The following is a 23636-nucleotide window of genomic DNA, read 5'->3' as shown; positions in this document are numbered from 1 at the left end:
AAGTTGTGAACTCTAAGGAATTTAAAAATGACGTTCTATAAATCATGCAAAATGAAATGGTAGATTTAAAGTATATGATGCCCATAAATGCAAACAGAAAATGAAGTAGTCTTAATTTAGTCTTTGTGGTTTTGTTATACAGAGACTGAAGGGAGATGTGGAGTCATCAGAATCCAAATACGAACGTATCCAGAAGGAGCTTGGCGACACACTGACTTCCGTTGGTGTGAAGGATGACCACGAGGTGGCAGCACTGAAGAGGGCGAAGGCTGACCTTGAGGCGAAGGTGATTGACCAGGAAGAGGAACTGGACGACCAGGCTGGGCAGATACAGCAGCTAGAACAGGTATGCTGGTAGGAGTAAGGAAATGAGAGGATGGGTAACTGAACATCTCACACATAGTGTGATGGGTAACTGAATATCTGACACATACTGTGATTTGTCTTTGATATGTGTGATTTGTTTTTGATATGTCATTTGTTAGTTCTGTTGAAAAGAACATTTCAGTTTTTAGCCCCTATAAGAAGGCAATATGGAACTGTTGACTGCCTGTTGATGTAGATATTATTGTCGTTAAAACTTTGAAATGAGTCTTTTTTCTGGTACTAACTGTAAAACCAAGGTTTTTCTGAAAATCTATGTTATGATTCAATATTTTTCAATGATATTTGGAGGGGACATGTATTTTTAGCTCGACTATTCGAAGAATAGGTGGGCTATACTACTCGCCCCGGCGTCAGTGTCCGGTTAATGTTTTATGGCAAGTTGGGATTTTCACTTATAAGTCCAATACCCTACATTCAATTGACTTAATACTTCACACAGTTGTTCAGGGCCATCACATGATGAGGTTAGATAACTCCATATTATTCTTTACACAGATTATGGCCCCTGATGGAACTTAGGTTAAAGTTTTAGGGCAAGTTGGAATATTTATTAATAACTTCTCTATCCTTTGTTTAATTGACTTAATACTTTAAACAGTTGTTCAGGACCATCACACAATGAGGTTACATAACTCCATATTATCCTAAATACAAGTTATGGCCCCTGATTGACTTAGGTTAAAGTTTTAGGGCAGGTTAAAGTTTTAGGGCAAGTTGGGATTTTCACTTAAAACTCCAATACCATTCATTCAATTGACTTAATACTTTACACAGATGTTCAGAGCCATCACATAATGTGGTTAGATAACTCCATATTATCTTTTATACAAATTATGGCCCCAGATTGACTATGGAACTTAGGTTAAAGTTTTAGGGCAGGTTGGGATATTGTTGAATAACTTTTATACCCTTTATTCAATTGACTTAATACTTCACACAATTGTTCAGGACCATCACACAATGAGGTTACATAACTCCATATCCTTAATGCAAGTTACGGCCCCTGATTGACTTAGGTTAAAGTTTTAGGCAAGTAAAAGTTAAGGGCAAGTTGGGAATTTAATAAAAAAACTTCTATACCGTTCATTAAATGCACCTAATAAAATTCAAAATTATTTATGACCATCTTACTACAAGAAACTTTTTTTTTTTTTTTTTTTTATTTCCTTTGAAAGGCATATTTGTATATTCTTAACCACATTTTCATAACGGGAAATCAAGTTATTTGAATGACTTGCGTCATTGTTTGGGCGGGCTGGTGGGAGGGCAGCATCAAAATCACCTTATGTATCGAATAATTTTAGTTGGGGTTGACATTAAGAGACCAAACTTGGTATTATAACATCGTTATTGTATTCTAAGTCAAAGCGGCATAGTCGAGCGCGCTGTCTTACCACGGCTCTTGTTTATCTTTCATGTCACCAAAAAATATTGATTTTGAAATCCAGATTTATTCGGGATAAGATTTGACATATGTTATGTTAAATATGTACAGTACAAACTTTTTTATGTTTGTTTGTGAATTGCAGGCGAAGGTTCGACTAGAGATGTCACTGGAGAAGGCAAGACAACAGAGCCTGAAGGATGTGGAGGAGAAGGACCAGGAGATGGAAGACTTACGCTTCAGCACACAGAAAAAGGTATGAGAATAAAAGACATAGTGTATCATATTAATACCAGTGGCAGAGTATTTACAGAAATATTGAGATTAAACTGCAATCCTGATGTATTATGATTCTCAAATTGCACAGACCAAGCTGAAACATTTTTTCAAATCCATAAAAAGTGAAGGAAGTTATAAATGTTTTAACTCTTTGTTTTATGAATATTAATGAAGTGGGTGTAGCTTTCTGCCATGTCAAATAACAAACCAGCTGATTTTTTGTAATAGATTTTTTTAAACAGAGAAAACAATTGTAACTGTAAGAAATCAATGTTGACAAGCAAAAGTTCATTTATGCATATTAGTTATGGAGACTAATAACAATTTTTAATGGCCACTCCTGGGAGAGATATTTAAATTTTCATAATTAGTTTATATTTTGTTTTAAAGATCTTGAAAATTAAGTCTGCCATATCCATTGAAGTTTGGTTTTTAAACTTTTTTTGCATTTCAGTATTGAAGAAAACAACAGAAGCCTATCACAAAGAGGATTTAAATTTATGTTTTGCTAGAGATGTTATTGGATCTCTTGTTTGTGACAGCAGTAATAGTGGCAGTATATGTGTTTTATTGTAGTTGAAGCAGATGGAGAGCCAGATTGAGGAGGAATATGAGGAGAGGAAATTGATGGTGCAGAAGACACGGGACCTGGAACAACGCCTACATGACTTACAGGGGCAGGCTGCACTCAGGGACAAAGGTATCGTAAGGCATAATGTGACTGACATACAATTATTATAATTATATTAACGATATTTAAGTTAAAGGATTTATATATTGTGGCTTAAATCATGTTCATCATTTAGTTTTAAATATGAGCCGCGTCGCGCCATTTTGGGCCTTCGGACATATATTTGGTATTACAATGTTTTAATGTATTTGAATGAAATGATATTTCAGGAAGAAATTCTGAAAAATTCATGATGATATCACTAAATTTGCGTAAGATACGTGTTTTCAAGTGAGACCATGTATTGCGCATTTTGAATACTAAAGTTGACGTCATTCAGATGACGTCGTAACAAAAACCCATTATTGGAATGTCGTGCAAAATTAACGTATCAATATAAAATAAAGCTTATAAGCATATTATTTTCTTATCACAGAATCTGTAAGGAACATCAATTAAGATAAAAATAATGAATCAGTTTTGTATTTTTAATACATTTGGCTGTTGTAAACACGTACTATTAATGCAGTCAAAATATGTCGGGACGAAATCCATGGTTGCTATGGAAAGTTGGCTAAACCAATGGTCATAAATCATCAAGAAAATGATGCACCAATGAAAAACCTTTAAAAGAAAGAAGTCTGGAAGAAATTTATTTACATAGAAAAAATCATTATTTTTGGCATTTTTTATTAGCTCTACTGGCCAAAGGCCAGAAGAGCTTATGCGATGGTAATGTGTACGTAGTATGTGCGTCCGTGCGGTCGTGTGTTCGTGCGTCTGTAAACAATTGCTTGTGAACACGATACAGTCTTAAGTTTTGATTGTATCTCGATGAAACTTGTACAGTATCTAGATATCCATTAGAGCTGGGTTCCTTTCGAAAACCAGCCAGATCTGCCCATGCATGCCTAGATTATGGCCCTTGATAGTATAAAAAAATGCTATTGTGTAAACAATTGGTTGTGAACACGATACAGTCTTCAGTTTGTATTGTATCTCAATGAAACTTGTACAGTATCTAGATATCCATTAGAGCTCGGTTCCTTTCGAAAACCAGCCAGATCCGCCCATGAATGCCTAGATTATGGGCCATGAAAGTTTTAAAGAAATGCTCTCTATTTTTAGCCAGGTCTGCATGAGCGAATTCTATTTTTAGCCAAGTTTACATGTACATGTAAATTCAAGTCTAGAGTTAAGGGAGACAATTTGCAAGTATAGGATTTTGAGAGACAATATGCTTTTTGCTTCTGCAGCTGATTTTGTGAATTACTCTGCCTTGTTCTTGTTGAAAGCCCAAAGGCCATTTTTTAGCTTTAAGTTCTGTAGTTTGCGCATTCATCTTAACAAAATTGGTTGTGAATGTTTAAGTTATGCACCTGGTGTCATTACTGGCCAAACCCAGGGTTCACAGGTTTGGTAAACATAAATCTGGAAAGGTTTGAAAATCTTTTTGTGTGTTCGTGCATCCATCTCAGCACAATTGATTGTGAATGTTTGTTCAAATTGATCAATGTTGTCCTAGGATGCCCTTGACTTGACCTTTTGACCAACATTTTTTAACTTTTAAAACTACAGAAATTTTTACTATGAGTACAGTTTTGAAAGCATTTTTTTTTTGTCAGATGACTTTTACTTGGCACATATTAAAATAGTTCATGGAACTAATCTGCTTACACAACTTTCTGGGCTCAGATGTTGAACGTGCTACGTTTTCAGGTAAGCCAAACACAAAACATAAAGTATACGTCTGTTGCCTTTTACCCATACATACATGCTCTGGATTGATATGACCACAAAAGCCATGCCAGTAGAGCATAGGCCCTTTTGGGCCTCTTGTTAATTATTATTTTATTTGTAATTATTATGTCCGAAGGCCTAAAATTGCACGACGCAGCCCATATGTAAAAGTATGATATTAGTTGAAAATAAGTAATCTGAATTTCAGGTTGAAATTTCCTTTTTTGTGACATTCCAAATCTAAAAATAAATAACCAAGACCCTGTAAGGTCAGATAATACACTCATGTTTCATGTATTAGATGCTGAGAAGCGTCTGCGTAGAGACCTACGGAGGACGAAGGCCCTGCTGCGAGACGCCGAGCTTGTGTTGCAGAAACAGAAGACCGGAGAAGGATCAAAGGCTCAGGTCCGACAGCTTAGGAACCAGGTAGGGCTGTTCTGAATGACTTGATAACTTTTGTGAAATTAAGTCCTTAAAACATTGATACATTTATATCTCTTAAATTTAATGTTTCAAGATGTATTTGCGAATATTTCGGCGAAAGGTTGTAAAAAGACTCCAAATGGGAAGAAAAAATGAAGTTTAATATGTAAATACATAAAGATAAATACTAGAAATGTGGCAATTTTTTGAGTAACTTATCTTAACAAAAAGTAATGACTGATTTCTTTGTTGCGTAGCTGGAGGACCTGGAGTTCTCTTCGGCGGCAGCCATTAAGGCTAAGAAGACAATGGAACTGGAACTGGCCGACCTGCAACAACAGTTGGATGACCTCTTCAAGTCTAAACAGGAGGTAAAAGCTAACATCCTTGAATATTTTCCAACTAGATTCTCATCTGTTGTTATGACTAACATGAAAAGTTTTCCGAGTACTTTTAAACAGCTGAAAGACCTTTTGCAATCTATGATCTAGAAATTTCTTAATGCCAGTCTGTGGCCTGAAGCAAATATGACATTATATAGATTATGAATTACTCCGAGAATGTATTTTTTAATTTTTAGTTTGGCTAAAATGGAAACAGTTTTTACTCAGTGTCCTCATTAAATAAAACAATCAATCCTGCAACTTTTGATTCAGACGGAGAACAAAAGCATGTCATTGCTGCGTGAGAAGACAGAGCTGCAGTCCCAGCTGGAAGAGAATGAGGAGGACCTCGGTGATGCGATGAAGAAATACAAGGCAGTCGTGCAGCAACAGTCACTTGACCACATCACACTCAACGATCAACTCCAGCAGATTGAGGAACTTACTGTGGAGAAGGACAAACTCAGGTCTGAGGTATGTATATAGACGGCCACTGTGACGTCTAATTTTGATTTGTTGAAAAAATATGTGGTATATATATAAATATAATTTTGCCAGGTACACAGATCCTTTTGACAGGTTTGGATATCCTGTCTTTTTTGTTGTGACATTATCCTCTTCACATCTCATTTTTAAGCTACTTGAAGGAAGTATTTGTACTTACATTGACCTAGTCAGATGAACCAAGTCCAGCATGTGATGCTGACAATCTTCATTATACTACAATAGGGCTAATGTTTGTTTCAGGTGAATGACCTGAAGTCTCGTGTACAGACGTATGAGGAGAACAGTGTGGACAAAACTGTTGTCCAGAGGCTGGAAAACAAGATCCGAGACCTGGAGACACGCCTTGAGCTAGAAACAACAAACAAACACAGGCTTGAGGTACACCTCGTAGAGTAATAGTTATCAAAATGTGTGGCATAAATATACATTATATAAATCCTTTGATTTCATGCATTTAAAAGTTAATTTCATTCATCAAATATTTACAATCATTAGTTTAAGTAGGGTATTAAGTAGGGATGCAAACGAATATTCGATCGAACGTTTGATATTCGAATGTCAAAATCGGTATTCGAATATTCGATGTTTTTTTTGTTTGATAACAAATAAACCTTTTGCCTACAACTGTGTTGTTGTATTTATTCACTTGTCTTTTTACAACGACTGATCCCTTATGCCAGGGTCGTGAACGCTATGACACTATACACGTGTCACATGTTAATAAGGGACATATCGTCGGCGACTATATAAACAGTACCCGTAAATTTACGAAAAATGGCTATTAGACAAGTGACATCAAACAATTATTTTCGGTAAATTTTAATGACCATGCCAATAAAAGATATACGGAAACAGCAACCAAAGTGGTGTCATGGCTGCCAATTAAGTTGTGCAATATAGCTCAAATCGCTGTAATAATATGAATGACATGTGCTAGTTATGTGCTCTAAACTATCTTCCATGTTTCAAAATGTCGCTCGTGCGATGAAATGTAACTGTATAGTATAGCGTTTTAGGATAATGTTGTACAATAAATGAGTCAAAATTCAGGGTCATTTTCGTTTTATTACTGAACTAATCCCCGATTAGGTTTGGATTTACATAGATATATTAAGTAGAGATCAATCCCAGAACGAGGCTCTCGTCCTACGGAAAGACCCTCCGTTGGTGATCACGACATTCGACCGGGAATTTACGATCATGTTTTTTTTTGCAAATATGAATGCTGTGGAATTGAAATTAATATGGCTTTTTATTTGTTCAAAATATTTTGCTTTTTGTTGGATTTATCAGGGTCCGTCGCGTGTACCGGCTATGGCAAAAGCCCCGGCTATAAATGTAGAGAATAATAATAGTAGTTAACTACATTTCTTAAATATTAATTTTGTTAATCGAATATTCGAATATTCGATCGAAAGAATAACCGAATATTCGAATATCAATTTTCCCATTCGTTTGCATCCCTAGTATTAAGAGAGGACATGTACAATATAACATGCACCAGTCATTTACCAAGCGTGAAAATGTGTTCATGTAGGTTCAGGTAACGCGGACCAAGGAGCAGTATGACCGTACTAACGAGGAGAAGGAGCAGCTTGGCGCAGCTCGCATACATGCCGAGGAAAATATCAAGCGCGTACAGAGGCAGCTACGTGACTTACGTGAGGAATTCTCAGATGTGCAGAAACGCGAAATGGAAATGGCTCACAAATACAAGGAAAATGTGAGTCTAGGATTATGGCGTGCAAAGAACCCAGTTAAATCAGAATATAATTAAGTAAAAGACGATTACTAGCCAATCTGATCAAATGGTTGTATGATTGGTTAACAAGCTTGTATTTGATAAATATACATACAACCTAATTGCTCCCAAAGCTGTTCTGTTTTACTGTTGGCATAGGGTCACCTTTCTTAATAAAATACTGTATCTATAAAATGAATCTTTTATATAGGAGAACAAAGTTGCTGAATTGGAGGGTGACTTTGAGCAGAACCAGTCAGATCTAAAGTTGGCCTTCAAGAGAATATCTGACCTTCAGGCTGCCTTGGAGGAGGGTATAGACACAGACTTCTCTGACAGGTAGGTTATGTCCCTTGATTCCTGCACTGCCATTTATTTGCACACATTGTTATCTCCCATGTTTTGTAGGAACGTGTATTTCTCTATCTTTATATATGTTGTAAATTAACTTATATACTCATGTTTTGGGGAAAGTAAAAACTCCCAACTAAGGTATAACTACATACATGCATTCATATACAAGTGAGAGGGAAGAAAACAAGGTTCCTGATGAGGCTACAGTGAAAGTGGAATTTGATCTTGGTAATCTTGAGAAAATAATAACACAGGTGTGATAAATAACATAGAGCTATCTGATAATGTTAACTACTGAAATATGAGTAATTGCGTAGGTTAAAGATGGTGTTACTGTAACATAATTATGTAGTCATACTTGATCAGTTAGGAGTGAAGAATATAATATGTCACAGTGGATATTTGTCTGTCAAAAAAGCATGTCTAAGTGTGATTTCTGACAGGGTTTTTCACTAGTGCATTATAGAACATAGTAACTAACATACACTACATGTAACATAACAAGTACTTTCACTGTTATGAATTTAATATTTTGTAGACATTATAATTTATATTGTATTATGTTGTTATTTTAGCACCTGGTGATAAGGTATGGTCAGTCTACATACGAGGGGCAGTTGTTAAGTTTGTGGAATGTCACCATAAAAAAAATGCTTGTACTTTTTCTGTTATTCAAACTCTGTAACACATACATTCATCATTGATGTTTTATCTTTTGACATTAAAGAAATATTCAATACATCTAAACAAGGTTGTGTAATTTAAAGTGACATAAAAAGGAAATGAAACCTCAACCAACGTGAAGCAGTACTGTTGCAGTTTTGGCTTGTTATGATAGAATGAAATGAAAACCTTTTTATGACTGGTACATAATTGTATGTATAAACAAAGAATTAATTTGACATTTCAAAATCATTACATTTCTAAAAGGACATTTTCATTATCAATAAAGGCCTTGTTAGGTATAATATTGGCTTAACACACATACTAATTATAAAAATTCATGTATACAAACAAACCAGCTTCTTATAAAACAAAATCTCTTATATTATATTTTCACGATCACATTATAAATAAAAGATGATGAGGTTAACTTGTTTAAATTGTTCAAAGTAAAGAGCCATTAGTTTCCATAACCAAGAATTTCCATACAACGCCCAAAAGTATGCCCGAAGTGTACAGTAGGGTTTAATAGTATACCGTAGTTATAAAAACTAGCCCCTTAAATCTATTATTTAATATTGTTTGACAATAAAAAATGTAGATTTATCAAAGATAGCTATGGCATTCAAAGGAAGCAAGTTTATTGATTTATTTCTTTACTTGGTCAGTCTGGAAACTTTACAACTGACCCTGGTATGAGAAGCCAACAACATCCAAGTATGGTTTCGTTATTGTGTGTATGTTATGTAAGCGTTGTTTTGCCATCGTCTTGTTACAGTGATGTAGATGATTCTGACTCGGATGTGGGTTCATATTTGTCGAGTCATAAACGTTCACCCCTTGTGCTGCGACAGCGGAGTTTCGACAGTGACAGCAGGTCCCGTCTTACATCATCTTCGTCCAGTGTCATGACAGACATCCCCTCTAGTCCCAGATTAACTAATAACCTTGATCATAGTATGTATGCAGTTGTTTAGTTCCATTTATACATGTATTCATACATATATTCACTGGTATATGGTAATATTAATATTACATGAACTTGTAGTTAAAGCTACACTCTCACAGATTGACCATTTTAACAATTTTTACGTAAATATCTGCAAATCAATGATATAAGATTGCTAACAAAAAATCAGATCCTAGATTTTCATATTTCTGTCCGAAAAGTCATGTTTTATGGCGTACTAACGGTTTAAGAAAAATGCATAAAAGCAGTTTGTTTTTTAACTTAAATATAAAAATCTGTGACCTAATTTTTTGTCTGCAGTTTTATTTAACTGGTTTCCATGGATTTTCGCAAAAATTGGCTCTTTCCAAGACAAAAAGTAAAAAAGTTGTCAAAACCTTCAATCTGTGAGAGTGCAGCTTTTAGTCAGAATAGTGGCTCTTATTTTATTGTATGCATCGAAATGTAAATATGCATTTAGTTTTTTGTTTTAAAAGAAATTGTTTGGAAAGAAGCAGTAGCAGTATGTGACAAAAGACTGAAGAAGTCTGTCCTTTGCCTTGCTTATGATGAACCATATTTTAATATGACAACAATCAAGTTGAGATTTGTGTTGATTATGAACAGCCTGTAGATTCCACATAACATTTGTGTTTTATACCAAGCATGTCCTGCATGACTGTGTGTGAATTAGAAAGTAGAATTAGTGAACTAAAATAAACACAATAAATTTAAATAAAATAAGTTGATTATGTAAGGTGCGATGTTGCAGATTTTCCTGATTGTGTTACGAATATATAAAAATATCTTGTAAACTTATCCATACTGTTAAGAGTTGTAAAATCATGTATCAAGTGTATGCCTGTATGTTTTCCAGGTGAGATATGACAGTAGATGAAGTGTAATTACATCCTCCTTCTCCACCTATCCGGGCATGTGCAACTTTGGGCTCCATTACAGCAGCTCTGACCCTGGCAGACCTTGACCAACACCCAATGCAAGGTCACCACAGCCACGAAAACACATAGGAACTGTTATATCTTACACATTTATTTTTTGTGGAACCACATGGATATAGCTATGTAATGCATGTAATTATTCTTCCCACATTGATGAGAAGTGATAACGTGCTTAGATGGAAGTAAGGACATTAAAAATAAGAGGGGAGATATTTATTATAAATATGCCAGTATTGTGCCAATATATCTAATTGCAAGTGTAGTTTTTTTTTGTCCACACCCAATATGCATTTGTTGGAAGTGTCTTTAAATGTTCATACAAATGTAATTTGATGTTATAGTTAACTATTTCAATATTAATTTAATCTATTCAGTATTTTAGCTTTGTTAATTGTAAGTATTATTTAAAGCACAATATTATGTCAAGTCCCTTTGGAATGGCAACATTTTACCATGGATTTCAACTGATCATGTTGATAAAAACGATTGCATCAGTTCTTGTGTACATGTTTTTTGTAGCACCATTCATTGATTCCTAACTGGATAAAAAGGTAACTCCTTTATGTACAAATGACTTTTAAATAGTGTATGGAATTATCATAAACTCAGCACAAAATTGATCTCTACTTTAACAGAACCTTGCTGGTGTATGTGCATTGGAATGATTGAACCAAGGTTATTCCTTATTTAGAAACAAAAAAAATCAAGAAACATCATTTTCTTGGCCTACACATCAAGAAACAGTTGCTGAATTGTTACAAAACCTTGCTCATGTCCACAAGAAGAGCATTGGAATGATACAACCGAGGTTATTTCTTATATGGAAATAAAAAAGAAACATCAAATCATTTTCTTGGCCTACACATCAAGACACAGTTGATGAATTGTTACTAAACTTTGTAGTGATCTTTTTCGCATTCAAGAAACAAGGTACAATGTACATTTTTCATTCAGATTGTTCAGAATTTAATGTGTTAATTCTTGTTCAGTTTTTAAGTATTCAGTGATCTGCAACTTATGTGGAAAAATATGTTCTCTGCAGTATTTAAAAAAATATTTCAGACAGCTTTTTCAGCTTTGCAAACTGGTTTTATATGTGTTGTCTAAATATATGAGCTTATCATAAAGTATTTTGATTTTTAGAGTCAACATTTGTGCTGTAAATCATGTTGCTAACTTTAACAAATTTCCAAACAATTAGCCTTGTTTGTGTATGCTCGATAATTTCTCCTATTAAATGCTTCTAAAAGTTGTATTTGGAATACAGATTTGACTAACAAACTTGGATCTTCATGTACTTAAAATTTCAATGTATTGTTCTTCAATGAAGTTTATGCATGAAACAACTACAAACTAACTGTAAAACTGGTAGTTTTCAAACTTATATTACATGAGTTTCATAAACTATGGCCATCAAAGCAATGCTGGAGTTTAACAAGATGCCCATCTCTCATGACATGTTTCAATCAAAATACAGTCGACAGTAAACTTTGCTAGCTTGTAATCATCTTAAATATTTATCTTTTGATTACATACCTGGGTCAACATGCATTGGACTCGTAAAATGTTATAACTATATATAATTTATGCCATTGCAGTTGCATTTGTTTCAAGAAGTGTGAAATGATCTTTTATACATGTAATAATAACTATTAACCGAGTGCTCTCTGTATACATGTTATTTATTGTACATGTTTAAACCTATAAAACATGTAATGAAATGTTCAAGTGTAATAATTAATTTTAATATTGTTTAATGAGGATATAGAAATAAAATATAAAAATAAAAAACAACACATTTATCTTGTTTTATTTCCTCACCAACAGAGCCACTGCAGTTACATGAGACACTTTTATCGTATTTCATGAAAACAAAATATACTATTATAAAAACAATTTACGATCTAAGGAATTGACTTCCGACTGTTTAAACAAATTGATCTCGTTGAGAAAAGGTGCAGTGAACAGGAACCATAACTCTGGCTGTAGTATTGTTTTAGGTTTTGCTCTTTGTGAATGTTCATACATATGTTTTGTTCGGAGCTGTCAAGTCTTTCAGGTATTGACTACAAACTTCATATACAGATATATCCAATTTAAGAGAAGTACAGGGCAAAGTAACCATAACTCTGGCTGCAGTATTTTTTAGTTACAGCACTTTATTAATTTTCATAATTATTTTTTTGTTTGACGCATAACTCAAAAAGGTCTGAGGTATTGACTTCAAACATCATATACAGGCTGATGACATTGAGATAAAGTACAGTGCACAAGGACCTTAACTCTGGGTGCAGTATTTTTTTGCAGAATGTTTTTTTTATCCTGACCACTTGTCAAGTCTTTAAGGTTCTAACTGCATATACTGATAGATCCTATGGAGAAGAAGTGCAGTGCACAGTAACCATAACTCTGGCTGCAGTATTTAATTTCAGTTATTGCGCTTTGTTACTGTTCATTGCCATTCTTTTTCAAAAGGCAAAAATGATACTGTTCTTAATCTGACAGGGGATTTGGCAGTCTGTGTGGCAGTGTGTGACTGCTCTTGTTTTAATATTTCATAATCGTAAGAAACCTGTCCTATTGCTCTGTCTATCAATTCAATGAGTGATTGAAAAGGGCCACTGACTTATTTTATCTGATTAAGTTCTATGGAAATGGACCAATCATGAAATGGTACACTACAGTTCTGTCAAGTTTGATAGGAATTCTGTTTATAGTTACAAAGTAATGACTTGCAAAACAAAATATTGCTTCTGCATTTAAATCAATTATTACCTTCAAGGTATTTTTTTTCTTAAAATCCTATAACGCATGCTCAAGATACAGCCCGCCCGGACAAGGATCATTTCAACCTTTGACCTCTAAGCTAGACCTTGACCTTTGAGGTACAGATCTGGGGGTATGGGGCAACATGCCATCTCCTCATGGTGGACTTATGAGGATCATTTTAGCCTTTGACCTCTGAGGGTGCACATGACATTTGAGGTACAGACTTGGGACTTGTGGGTGACACACAATCTCATTTTGGTAAACTTTCATGGCACTGAACTGCCATTGTAACAACTATGACTCACTCAACGCAAGCAGGCTGCCAAAGAGACACAAATATGTATTTATCTTGACTGTTCACTGTGAACATTGATTTAATCGACCACATCAAAGTTTAATATCTGAGATACATGGGTGTGCACAGTAGAAAACTTTGCATGTAAAACTTTATCCAAGTTGCAAAAGTGGCAGTGATGCCAACACAAGATGAGTTTAAATTGCCACTTAAGCAATACTGTTTGTGCTTGCAGAAACAAGTGAAGTATTAAAAAAAATGGCAAACAAATACATCTGAACATAATCCATTCCTCCAAAAGTTCATGATTTGTCAGGGCCTATCTTGTTCCTTCCAGTTCAACCCCACTCACACTGGGGTTTATTTTTGAGCTCTTCACTGGCTGGTGGAAGGAGGGAGGGAGGTAAGTTTGGTCTGTTCAAGAAGGGAGGTAATTCATATGTCACATCTGACACTTCTTGAGCACCAGGTGTCTGTTCCTTTCTTAATCGTTTTTGCCGTTTTTCCAACCACTCATCCAAACTTGGCTCTGCTAATTGCTCATGCAGCTTCCTCTTTTTCTCTGCTTGTTGATGGGCAACTTCAATTACATAAAACATAGTAGTAAAACAAATAGCATACTGTATATATAGCTTTAATGGAACCATTATGTCATGTTTTTATGTAAATCTCTTTTCTGGCTTTAATGAATATTTTCACTAAAAGCTTCAGAATCTGCTCTTCAAAAACCTTCAAGCAGATCATAACTGGTAAACAAATAGAGAACAAATATGTCATGTTTTTTACTGGTAAACAAATAGAGAACAATTATGTCATGTTTTTAAACTCTCTAAACTTGTTTTAATGATTATTTTCACTAAAAAGCTTCTGCTCTTCAAATCATGACTAGTAAAATGATGAAACTTCGCTGTGTTTTCATGTGTATTGTTTTACATAGAGAAAATATATCATACTTCAGCTGCATTCATGACATTGTGAAGATCAAATGCAGACAGTACATACCCATGCTCTGTAACTGCTGTCGTCTCTCTTGAGTCATGTGCGAGAATTTGCAGCTGTCACCATAATCACACTGCCCTGAAAAACATCCATGAAGGTACAAAACAAGCTTTAAATTACTAAACCACTATTATATTACTCTGAGCTAAGTGCATATAGTCACCTCCAATTTATCTCATTGTTGCACCAAGAAAACAACGATATTGCCCAATGTGTATACTTTTAACAAGCTATTCAAAAGAGTTTATTTTTTACTTTGATGCACTATCAGTTGTCAAAATATCTTGGTTAAGGTGATAGCCCCCAGCCAATGGTCACCGATTATTTATTGCATGTTTAACTAAATGAAAATATCATTACAATTCTTTTCATTGTCTCTCAATATAAAATTGAACCTATCACAGTCATTTGATATCTTTACAAAATCCAGTGTAGTGTATCTCCATACTGGTAAGTATTATTGCCAGAGTAATGAACCATATGTGAAAATGTGCATGATGGGGCTTTATGCTAGGATGCAGCCAGTAAGTGCAGAGTTATGGCCCTACATCTAATAAAAAATAGCCTAAAGAGCATGCAATCTTGTGTTGGACGAATTTCCAAAAGTATATGAGCCAGAGTCATAAAAATTTACAGGAGCATTCACCAGCATTTTTAGTTCTACAGCTTTTTGTGTGGTGCTTTGCCCAATAAGTGGCTCTTTGGAAAAAATGTGCCTCTTACAGCATGCACTCTTGTGTCATGCATATCTTCAAATATATGAGAGCTAGTGTCATGACTCCAGACAAGAATTAGCCAGCGGGTTGTGGACCTGGAGTACAGTGTGTGGCTTCCTTCAGTTAGAAAAGAGTTATGGCCCTTAACTTAGTCAGAGTGATAAAAATTAAGGAGAGACACAGCTGGACCATGGACAAATATAATTTTTTGCAATATTTTAGTAATAAAAGACCAAAAAGAATACATTCTATTTACTACTGAAAACAGTACTAAGTCATTGTCAAAGGCAGGTATTTGCAAAGGTTTCAATTTTAGCTGTGAATGACTGTATATTGTAAAAACATTCCCGAGTTTTCATGAGTGTGGGAACCATACATGTATATTTTTGGAGCTAAATGCAACATCATGTTTTTTAAATTCATCATTTACTGAGTGAAGGGCCATAACTCTGGTTAATTTTTGAGAAATGTGACAAAAATAGTAGGTGCATACCAACATTCTATGCAGTTTAATGTATTTTACTTCAATACTTTTGAAACTACATACAAAAAAGATTTTTGGCAAAAAATGTGACGTGTGAATGTGATGAACAAATACAGCTCCTATATTGCCAGGGGTGTACCTAGGCATTTTCTAGTAAGCTTGGGCATACAAATTAATTATGGTTCTCTCGAAATAACAAATCAGCCTAAATCTGATTATTCAGAATAAAACAAAATTAAGAAGGCGCAGGAGAGTATACACATGTAATTCTCTACTGGTTAAAGTTTGTCATAATTCTTTTTGAATGCTTTTAACTTGTACCCAGTATATATATATATAAATCAGTGACTGTAACATGTTATTTGGATATCCAAATAGTTAACTGAACTTTCATTTTAGTAATGTAAATATATAGAATATATTTGGTTTTAACCACTGACCTGCATGAAATCGTTTGCAGGGCATTTTTCCAGAATCATCAGAAAGAATGGTGGCTGGGTCTACAAAGGAGATCAACAAAAATATTTAACAGTTTAACCATATAATTAAGTTTAATAATATAGCTGTCGAAGCAATAGCTCTTTATATTTACAAGACCTGCAAAATAGGAAAAAAAATCAACTAAAAATGACTAAGTTGAACAAATGAAATTAAAGTATTTGTAATAAAAAAAAACTTCAAGTCATTCAATAAATTGAATATAATACAAAGCTAATGACTAATTAGCTAATTCACATTTTAGACACAGGACAGGTGCTGAAATTTCAATTATTATACAGTATACATAATGATATGCCACACCGCAACAGCCACTAAGGGTGGCTCACCACCCTGACTATTCGAATACAAATGTGCCTAGATTTATCAATAGGTCCATAAGCACTGGAGAACAGAACTAGAGTAGATTTAAAAGTCCTACAAATTTAAAAACATTAATATATTACAAACAAGAGGTCATACATATATGTCTATATGATCTTAGGTACAGTTACTGTTCACTACCAACCACGTGTTTTTTGCACATTTTGCACATTGCCACATTTTTCCTTACCTCGGACAATATCTTTTAATTCTAATTTTCACTATATGCCGCAATTGAAGAATAATGCCCACTGTAACATGTTACAGCATTGGCAACGCGTTTTTGACGCATGGTTGGTAGTGCAGCTGCTGATAATCATTTACATTACACACATGTACACAGCCACTACCAAAAGTGCACCACAAACAAATATGGATTGAGAGGGCATGTTCATGTAAATATCAGTCATTGTTTTGGATGAACAAGCCTAAGTCTGTATACTACTTTTATTACAAGAGTAGTGCTTGCCATCGTCAATTTAAACTAGGCTGAAGCTACATAAAATTAAAATGTTGAGCAAGCCAGGATAGCGATTTACCCGTACAGGTTTGTGCTTATTTCGGCCGGGGCAATATTACATCAATTTGAAGCAATCTTGAACTAAATAATATACAAGTTGTTAATCATCTCTCATAACAGTTGGGACCAATCGTAGGAAAGAATGCTTAGTATAATGTAACCTTTTTTTCTTTCGGTACGACAAATTTGAGTACGAAAGATAAAATACTTTATAAAAAATAATTTACCTCGAAAAGAATCATAGTGTTGCTTCTTTAGACGTTGGTGTTGAACGCCTTTAAAGTGATTTTTCCTGTTTACACCCGTGTCTGCGAATGACCTATCACAAAAGTCACAATAATACCTCTTGCCCATTTGTTGTACCGTACTCACTACTTCATGATTAGAAAATAACACCTTGTGAGAAAAGCAAGTTATACACACTTGACATTGTGGTGTAATAAACAAACAAAATGTCATTTTTAAGAAATATTTCACCTGCCGTTCTTGATACAACAGTATTTTCTTGCAAAATTCTCAATGTACCAGGTAAATATACAATCGTGAAAACTTATAAAATTTTGCCAGGATTCCAAGAAAAAGTGGCATAGTTGGCGGATGAGCCATGAATTGAATTTATAACCGAATCAATCGAAAATGCATTTAATATAATACAAAATACATAAAGAAGTCTTAAACGAAAGATACCTATATTTTTATGACAGGAAGGTTTGCAGATAATCTGATAGAAATGTGCATCCATTATGAGTTTTAGCCAATGTCTGCCAAAATTCTTCTGCACCAGTCAATTTTAACCAAGACCCCTCAGGTCCAGTCAATCCTGGGTATAATCTCCTGCGGAGACAAACTGCTGGTAAAATCCTCACCAAATGCCCCCACACCACGGGAGACCTACATGTAGGTAAGGCCCATTCCCCGCTATTTAAAACAAAACCCCTGCATTCACTCTGCACTGCTGGCCACCTTGAAGGTAAGAACACAGCCAATTTCCCCCACTATCCCCGGTATACCCTGGATGTTGGGGGGGGGGGGGCATGGTAACAATTGACTGGTGCATTACAAAAGAATACTTTTATGGGTTTTGATTGTGAATGGGTCTGATTTTTTCCAGTTGTTTTTTTGTTGACCACTGGAACAACAGCAAAGATCTCTACTGATAAAGCCTACCAGACAGTGTATCTTACACATTGTATTTCCACCAGTATCAGTTTACGACTCTAGGTTGTGTTCACTTCAATCTCAATTTTTACAAAGTTTTTATCAGTATAACAAGGAGCAGGATCCATTTATTATTTTTTTAACTGTGCGGCCCAATGTAAATAGACCCGTATAAAATGGTGTTATGTATGCAGTAAAAACACTTTTTTTTATCATTTTAACACTCTTGCAGGAAGTGCTGTTTTAAATACACTGGGTTAAGGCCAAGATCTGTAAACCTCTGTCTGAAATAATCAACTAAAATCAAATAGACTTTCAGGAGGCATTTTTTAACTACCTGCTTAGCTTACTTTATATTTGTTGAGTAATATGTCACTATAAGAGATTGCTCATTCATAGGACATTGCATAGAGCACAATATTAATATACATATTATATATATATATATATATTGCTTTTATAAATGGCAAATTCTCTGAGCACTTTGACTAGATGCAACCTTCCCCATGTGACTACAAATATTTCACTGTGGTTGACTATGATATAATCATGCAAGGTGTTTTACTATAACTCTATTATTTAGGGCTACGAAGCATCCATACTGCCTGTAGATGTGAAAGTATACCGAATAGAGACATCAAGATTAATCCACTGTTCCTGAACAGAAATCCACGGTATGTTTCTGCTAATATGTGACTGTGTTGAAAGTAAACAAATACATCATTAGTACTTGTAGAAATGATATTTTGATAAATATCGAAATTCTCTCTATTTTTATAAAATATTCCTGCAGGATTTCTATCAGACCATGCCAAAGTGATTTTATGTTTAACGTCATCCGACAGGTTGTTTTTGTTCTTCTTTAAAAAAGCAACAATTACAGAACTCGAAATTCAGACAAAATGATCAGATTCAAGGAGCTAATGATAAAATATGCTCAGAAAATTATTTATGTTTGTAAAATTTTTATATCCTGTAAGATATGTCGCTAGAAAATGTTTTATGACCTTATCCTTAAGTTCTCATGATAAAACCCTTGTGGCTTGTCGTCTAAGGGTTTTGGAAACTTGTCACTTTGTTTATTTCTGCCGGGGAGGTAGGTTTTTAAATTGTAACCTGGCGCTAAACTAAAACATTAAATTAGTTTGGTATAGCCTCAGGTAAGGTTATATGCATGTAATGATAAAAGTATAATTTTGATTTTAAAATATATAATGTTTACATTTTGATATTTATTAGGGCTTTTTACACAATAATTGGGAAGGGGCTTGGCATTTTATTTTGGGGAAGTTTTACAAGTACATGCTTCAAATTTGGAACATTTAACATGCAAAAGATTTAAGCTTGTATATTCAAAAGTACGTAAGATTGACAATATAATTTAAAACAAACACCAAAATAACATCAAGACAAAAAATAATTCCGTGATTTTTTGTTTTTGGAAATACATGTTGAATTGGGGAACAATTGAATTAGCAAGAAGCTGTAAATCAGCCTTGAGCTGCTAAAAGAAGGTGAAAAGCCTTGTATGTTATAACACATATGAAACATTCTCATTGGCAGACATTTATGAAAATAACAATTCTTAAGAACTTTGTAAAAAAATGTCTTGTAACATCAATGAAATGTTTGCTGATTTCTAACTTTTCAGCGCATTGGAACACAAGGGGATAGCACCAAAGATTAAAGGCTGGAAATTCCAGTCCCCAAGAAAGGATTTTTATCATAAGTAGGTAACAGCTAATGTACTCACTTCTTGAGTTATTGAAATGATACACCACAAGCAAAAAGCATGAGTTATGTAGAATTTAAATTTTAAGGATCAGTGAAAAAAATGTTTTGTATCATATTGTCTGTCAAAATCAAACTTTTGCATTCTGTATAAGAACACCCCTGGGCATTTTAAAGAAATAAAAATAATTAAGCTATTAGAAAATCTTCCATGTGTCATTTTGCCAATTGTGTGAGTTGAACCTGTTCAGTGTCATTTTCCAGGTCTGGTGCACAGTCAATTTTTATTGTCATTTTAAATACTGTGACTATGGAATAAAATAAAGAATGTATATACCAAAACATTACACTTTCATGCGGTACATCAAAGTTTGTAACCTGCTCAATATTTTAAGTTATGATACCAAGCTAAGATACCTATCAAAGAATATACTTTTCGACACATATCGGATGCATACTTCATATTTCAAAATATAAAGAAGAAGTCCCCATAACATGCACAACGGTAACAGTATTTTTTCTTATAAATGCACCACTTTGTTTGCAACAGAACATTTTTCTCACCTAATGTTTACATCAAACCAATTTTCTTCCGCCCCAACACTATGATTATATGTAAGTTTTTTATAGTAGATGCTGAAATGCGACGTGTATAATTGACAACTTTTCTGCTTTGAATACAACAATGTGTTGTTGTGTGTTGCAGGTTGGTATATGACAAGAGTCGTATGTATGCATGTGTGGTACACGGGTCTGGTAAGCTGGTGTTGGAGGCCTCCAGCACTGAACCTGCCCTCCTCAGATACCTCTACAGGTATGTGTATTGAAGGCTTACATACGTTACATAAGTCAGGGAGCACCTACCACTTCAGTAGAAAATCAGTTTTCATAGAACTCAATATTTTGTAATAATTACATTGATTTTTATTGGAAATAAACAGATTTAAAAAGATCACAATTTAAAAATTATTTAAATACACAAACTCAACATGTTGTTGTTTCTGAATATACAAAAAAAATTAATTGAGTGTGCGATCTTCAGAATTTAATATTCTTTCTTTATTTTAAGAAAACATAGTAGAAATTAGGCAAAGCTAAACTTATCAAAGTTGTTAAAATAATAAAAAAAAATCCTAGTACTGGTAAGTTTTTAAAAATGAAAATGCCATTTTGCAATCCACTTTCAGTACAAAGGATGTAAGTGCCTCGTACAATCTTGGCATCCTGCTGGCCCGTCGGATGTTGGAGGCTGGTATTACCGATGTCTTCTATGACCATGACTTAGACACTGACCTTAATTCAGAGAAGGTACCTTATGTCTGCTTTTGTCATTACACAGTTCTACATTCATTGTAGTATCAGACAAAATATTTTCCCATATTAAAGTACTGCTCTCACACAAAAACAATAATGTTTGACACATTTCATAAAGATTCAGTTTGCTTTCATCAACCACTGAACCTTTTGTTGTATGTGAAATATTATTTTCTCTATCCTTCTTAAAAGTGACTAAATTTCCTTTACTTGTAGTAACCAGTAACCACAATCATATACCTAGTAAGAACTGACAAATGTCCAAGGTCTTGTGAATATATTGTAGTTGAAAGTTTTGACTTGTAAATAACTACCATATATACAGATACAGTATATCAGTTTGGCTTTGCTTTCCAGAAATCTGCCTTTTTCAAAGCGCTAGAGGAGAATGCTATCAAGTTGAGTGAGCCTGATGTTGTTAAGTTTGAGAGCGAACCGGGGATCGATTACGAGGGCTACAGCAGGTTGGGTGAAAAACCAGTGTACAGACATGACTACCAGAAACTCACAAGGGATGAATGAGTAGCAGTGTCAAAGTGTTTATGAAGATCGGAAACTAGAAAAGACATTGGCTGAAAATAAAGACTAGTCCATATAATGCTTGTTCCTAATAAAGTGTTGTCTGATATAATCTATATGAACAAAATTCATAATGATATTGAACTTTATTCTGTGAATATGTCAATAAACAAGCTAATGGGTCTTCTTTTGTTAGCAGTAAGCAATGTATATTTTTGACATGAGCAGTTCAAATATAATCTCTTGCAACCTTGGATACAAAGTTTATCGTCATGATATCACAGAAGAGTTTAATAACAGCCCAAATGCTTCACATCATGTACCGGTAACTAGAGTTTGGCCCTGTAATTGTCAACACTTTTCCAAATTAACCTGGTCTGCTTTCAGCCAAACTTTGTTACAAACTTATGGCCATTTTGTCTCTGAAAGTTTCACTTAACAGCCAGTGTCATTTTGTTACTCCCCAATAAGGGCCATTTATTAATAATAAAAAATGATGAAATTTACTTTGTCTGCTTGGGAGTCTAACCTGACCATTTTTCATCTTACTTTTCACAGCCCAACTGTTGTGGACATGTGTTCAACTGTTGCAGTCTTTAAAATTCAGATAAACCTCAAATTCTTGCAATACTGCTTTGCATTGACAATTTAGACAAGCCGTAATATAAAACATATACATATAAAATCTAGAATTTGAGCAAGCCTGGAAAGCCATTTACCAGAGTAAAGCTGGCATGCATGTGCTTATTTTGACCACTGCTGTTAGACAAGACTGATATTCAACAGGATTATTGGCTATCATGCCCCTGTCATCAAATCTCTCACTCAAGCACTTCTTTATCAAACTTCTTTACCATGTTCATGGGTATAATTTCCTGGACAATTGATCAATTCATCACAATGTGCGCAAATGCAATATATTATATTTAAGAAGTTTCTTATCGATTTCCTTGTCTTGTAGATATTTCTGTGCAAAAATGGGGCATATTGCTCCATCTCTGGGTGCTCTTGTAAGGGTAATTATAAAAAAAAATGGGTTATAACTAAAACATTTTATTGAATTATTCAAAAGTAACAAATGAAGATATTCTACTATATTTACAGTGTGAGACAGCAGATTTTAACCGTGCTGGAAGCATTTTATTTGCATTGTAATAACAATGTGAATTCTACTATTTCTCAAAAAATAGTTTATCACAAGTACTATTATACAAAAACATATTTACTACTGTATGATAAACAAAAGCTTTGTGGAGCGAACTCCAAATTCTTGTCAGTATGTTTGTTCCTTGAAAATGGAGCATTGCTTGAGAATAAATAAAATTACAGCTATGGGCGAGGCAATATTATTATGTGCATATTGTCTTGGGCAATATGTTTACCAAGTTTTATCTAAATATCTTGAACATTTGTTGAGTTTCGGGCTATAAGTTAATTTTTACTGGGGCATACTTCAACAACAATTATCAAAGCCAGAATGATGGAGCTTGCTATACAAGTTTCATTGAATGTACTTTCGAAGGCTTTTGAGTTATGTCCAATGTTTAAGTTTCATAAGACACGACACCAATGTTATCAAAACACCCTGACCTTTTCTTTGAAAAGCAGACAAGCTAAAAAGAAGAACTCCAAATAAAATTGTGCATGAGAGTAAATGAAGAATTTCACCATGAAACACTCGAGTATATGTCAGTCTGAATGAAACCTGCTGTGATATACAAGCTGTTGAGCACTTCAAATGTTCTGTTCCTGTCTACTTGTGCACATATTGCTTAGGACGACTGGAAACTAAGCAGACATCTGAGATATACTACTGCTGATAACAAAG

The 23636-nt window shown here is 34.4% G+C and overlaps 3 protein-coding genes across 15 annotated transcripts in view; 2 read left to right on the top strand and 1 right to left on the bottom strand.

The window, feature by feature from the left end:
• LOC128231457 (unconventional myosin-XVIIIa-like) overlaps positions 1 to 12236 on the top strand; it is a 69705-nt gene extending 57469 nt beyond the window's left edge. For 11 of the 13 annotated variants that reach the window (XM_052944310.1, XM_052944307.1, XM_052944308.1 and 8 more), the window contains 11 exons: positions 143 to 346; positions 1917 to 2027; positions 2627 to 2750; positions 4762 to 4889; positions 5144 to 5257; positions 5543 to 5743; positions 6017 to 6154; positions 7314 to 7499; positions 7729 to 7856; positions 9313 to 9491; positions 10361 to 12236. In XM_052944310.1, coding sequence (XP_052800270.1) covers positions 143 to 346; positions 1917 to 2027; positions 2627 to 2750; positions 4762 to 4889; positions 5144 to 5257; positions 5543 to 5743; positions 6017 to 6154; positions 7314 to 7499; positions 7729 to 7856; positions 9313 to 9491; positions 10361 to 10371 — 1524 coding nt within the window. In that variant the 3' untranslated portion in view covers positions 10372 to 12236. The remainder of the gene's footprint in view (positions 1 to 142; positions 347 to 1916; positions 2028 to 2626; positions 2751 to 4761; positions 4890 to 5143; positions 5258 to 5542; positions 5744 to 6016; positions 6155 to 7313; positions 7500 to 7728; positions 7857 to 9312; positions 9492 to 10360) is intronic. The other 2 variants (XM_052944299.1, XM_052944301.1) reach the window with 2 other exon arrangements.
• Positions 12237 to 12276: 40 nt separating this feature from the next.
• Positions 12277 to 17496, bottom strand: LOC128231461 (zinc finger matrin-type protein 5-like). Its single transcript, XM_052944318.1, has 4 exons — positions 17314 to 17496; positions 16146 to 16205; positions 14509 to 14583; positions 12277 to 14086 (listed from the first exon to the last, which is right to left on the bottom strand). The coding sequence occupies exons 1-4, from the start codon at positions 17438 to 17440 to the stop codon at positions 13845 to 13847; spliced, it is 504 nt and encodes a 167-aa protein (XP_052800278.1). The 5' UTR covers positions 17441 to 17496; the 3' UTR covers positions 12277 to 13844.
• LOC128231460 (39S ribosomal protein L18, mitochondrial-like) lies at positions 17457 to 22314 on the top strand. Its single transcript, XM_052944317.1, has 6 exons — positions 17457 to 17614; positions 18828 to 18918; positions 19896 to 19973; positions 20682 to 20789; positions 21163 to 21283; positions 21647 to 22314. The coding sequence occupies exons 1-6, from the start codon at positions 17539 to 17541 to the stop codon at positions 21809 to 21811; spliced, it is 639 nt and encodes a 212-aa protein (XP_052800277.1). The 5' UTR covers positions 17457 to 17538; the 3' UTR covers positions 21812 to 22314.
• The last annotated feature ends 1322 nt before the right edge of the window (positions 22315 to 23636 follow it).

Source organism: Mya arenaria, chromosome 4, assembly GCF_026914265.1.
Source record: "Mya arenaria isolate MELC-2E11 chromosome 4, ASM2691426v1".
In the NCBI taxonomy this organism is placed as follows: domain Eukaryota; kingdom Metazoa; phylum Mollusca; class Bivalvia; order Myida; family Myidae; genus Mya; species Mya arenaria.
The sequence above is the reverse complement of the archived record's forward strand: the minus strand, read 5'-3'. Positions and strand labels throughout refer to the sequence as shown.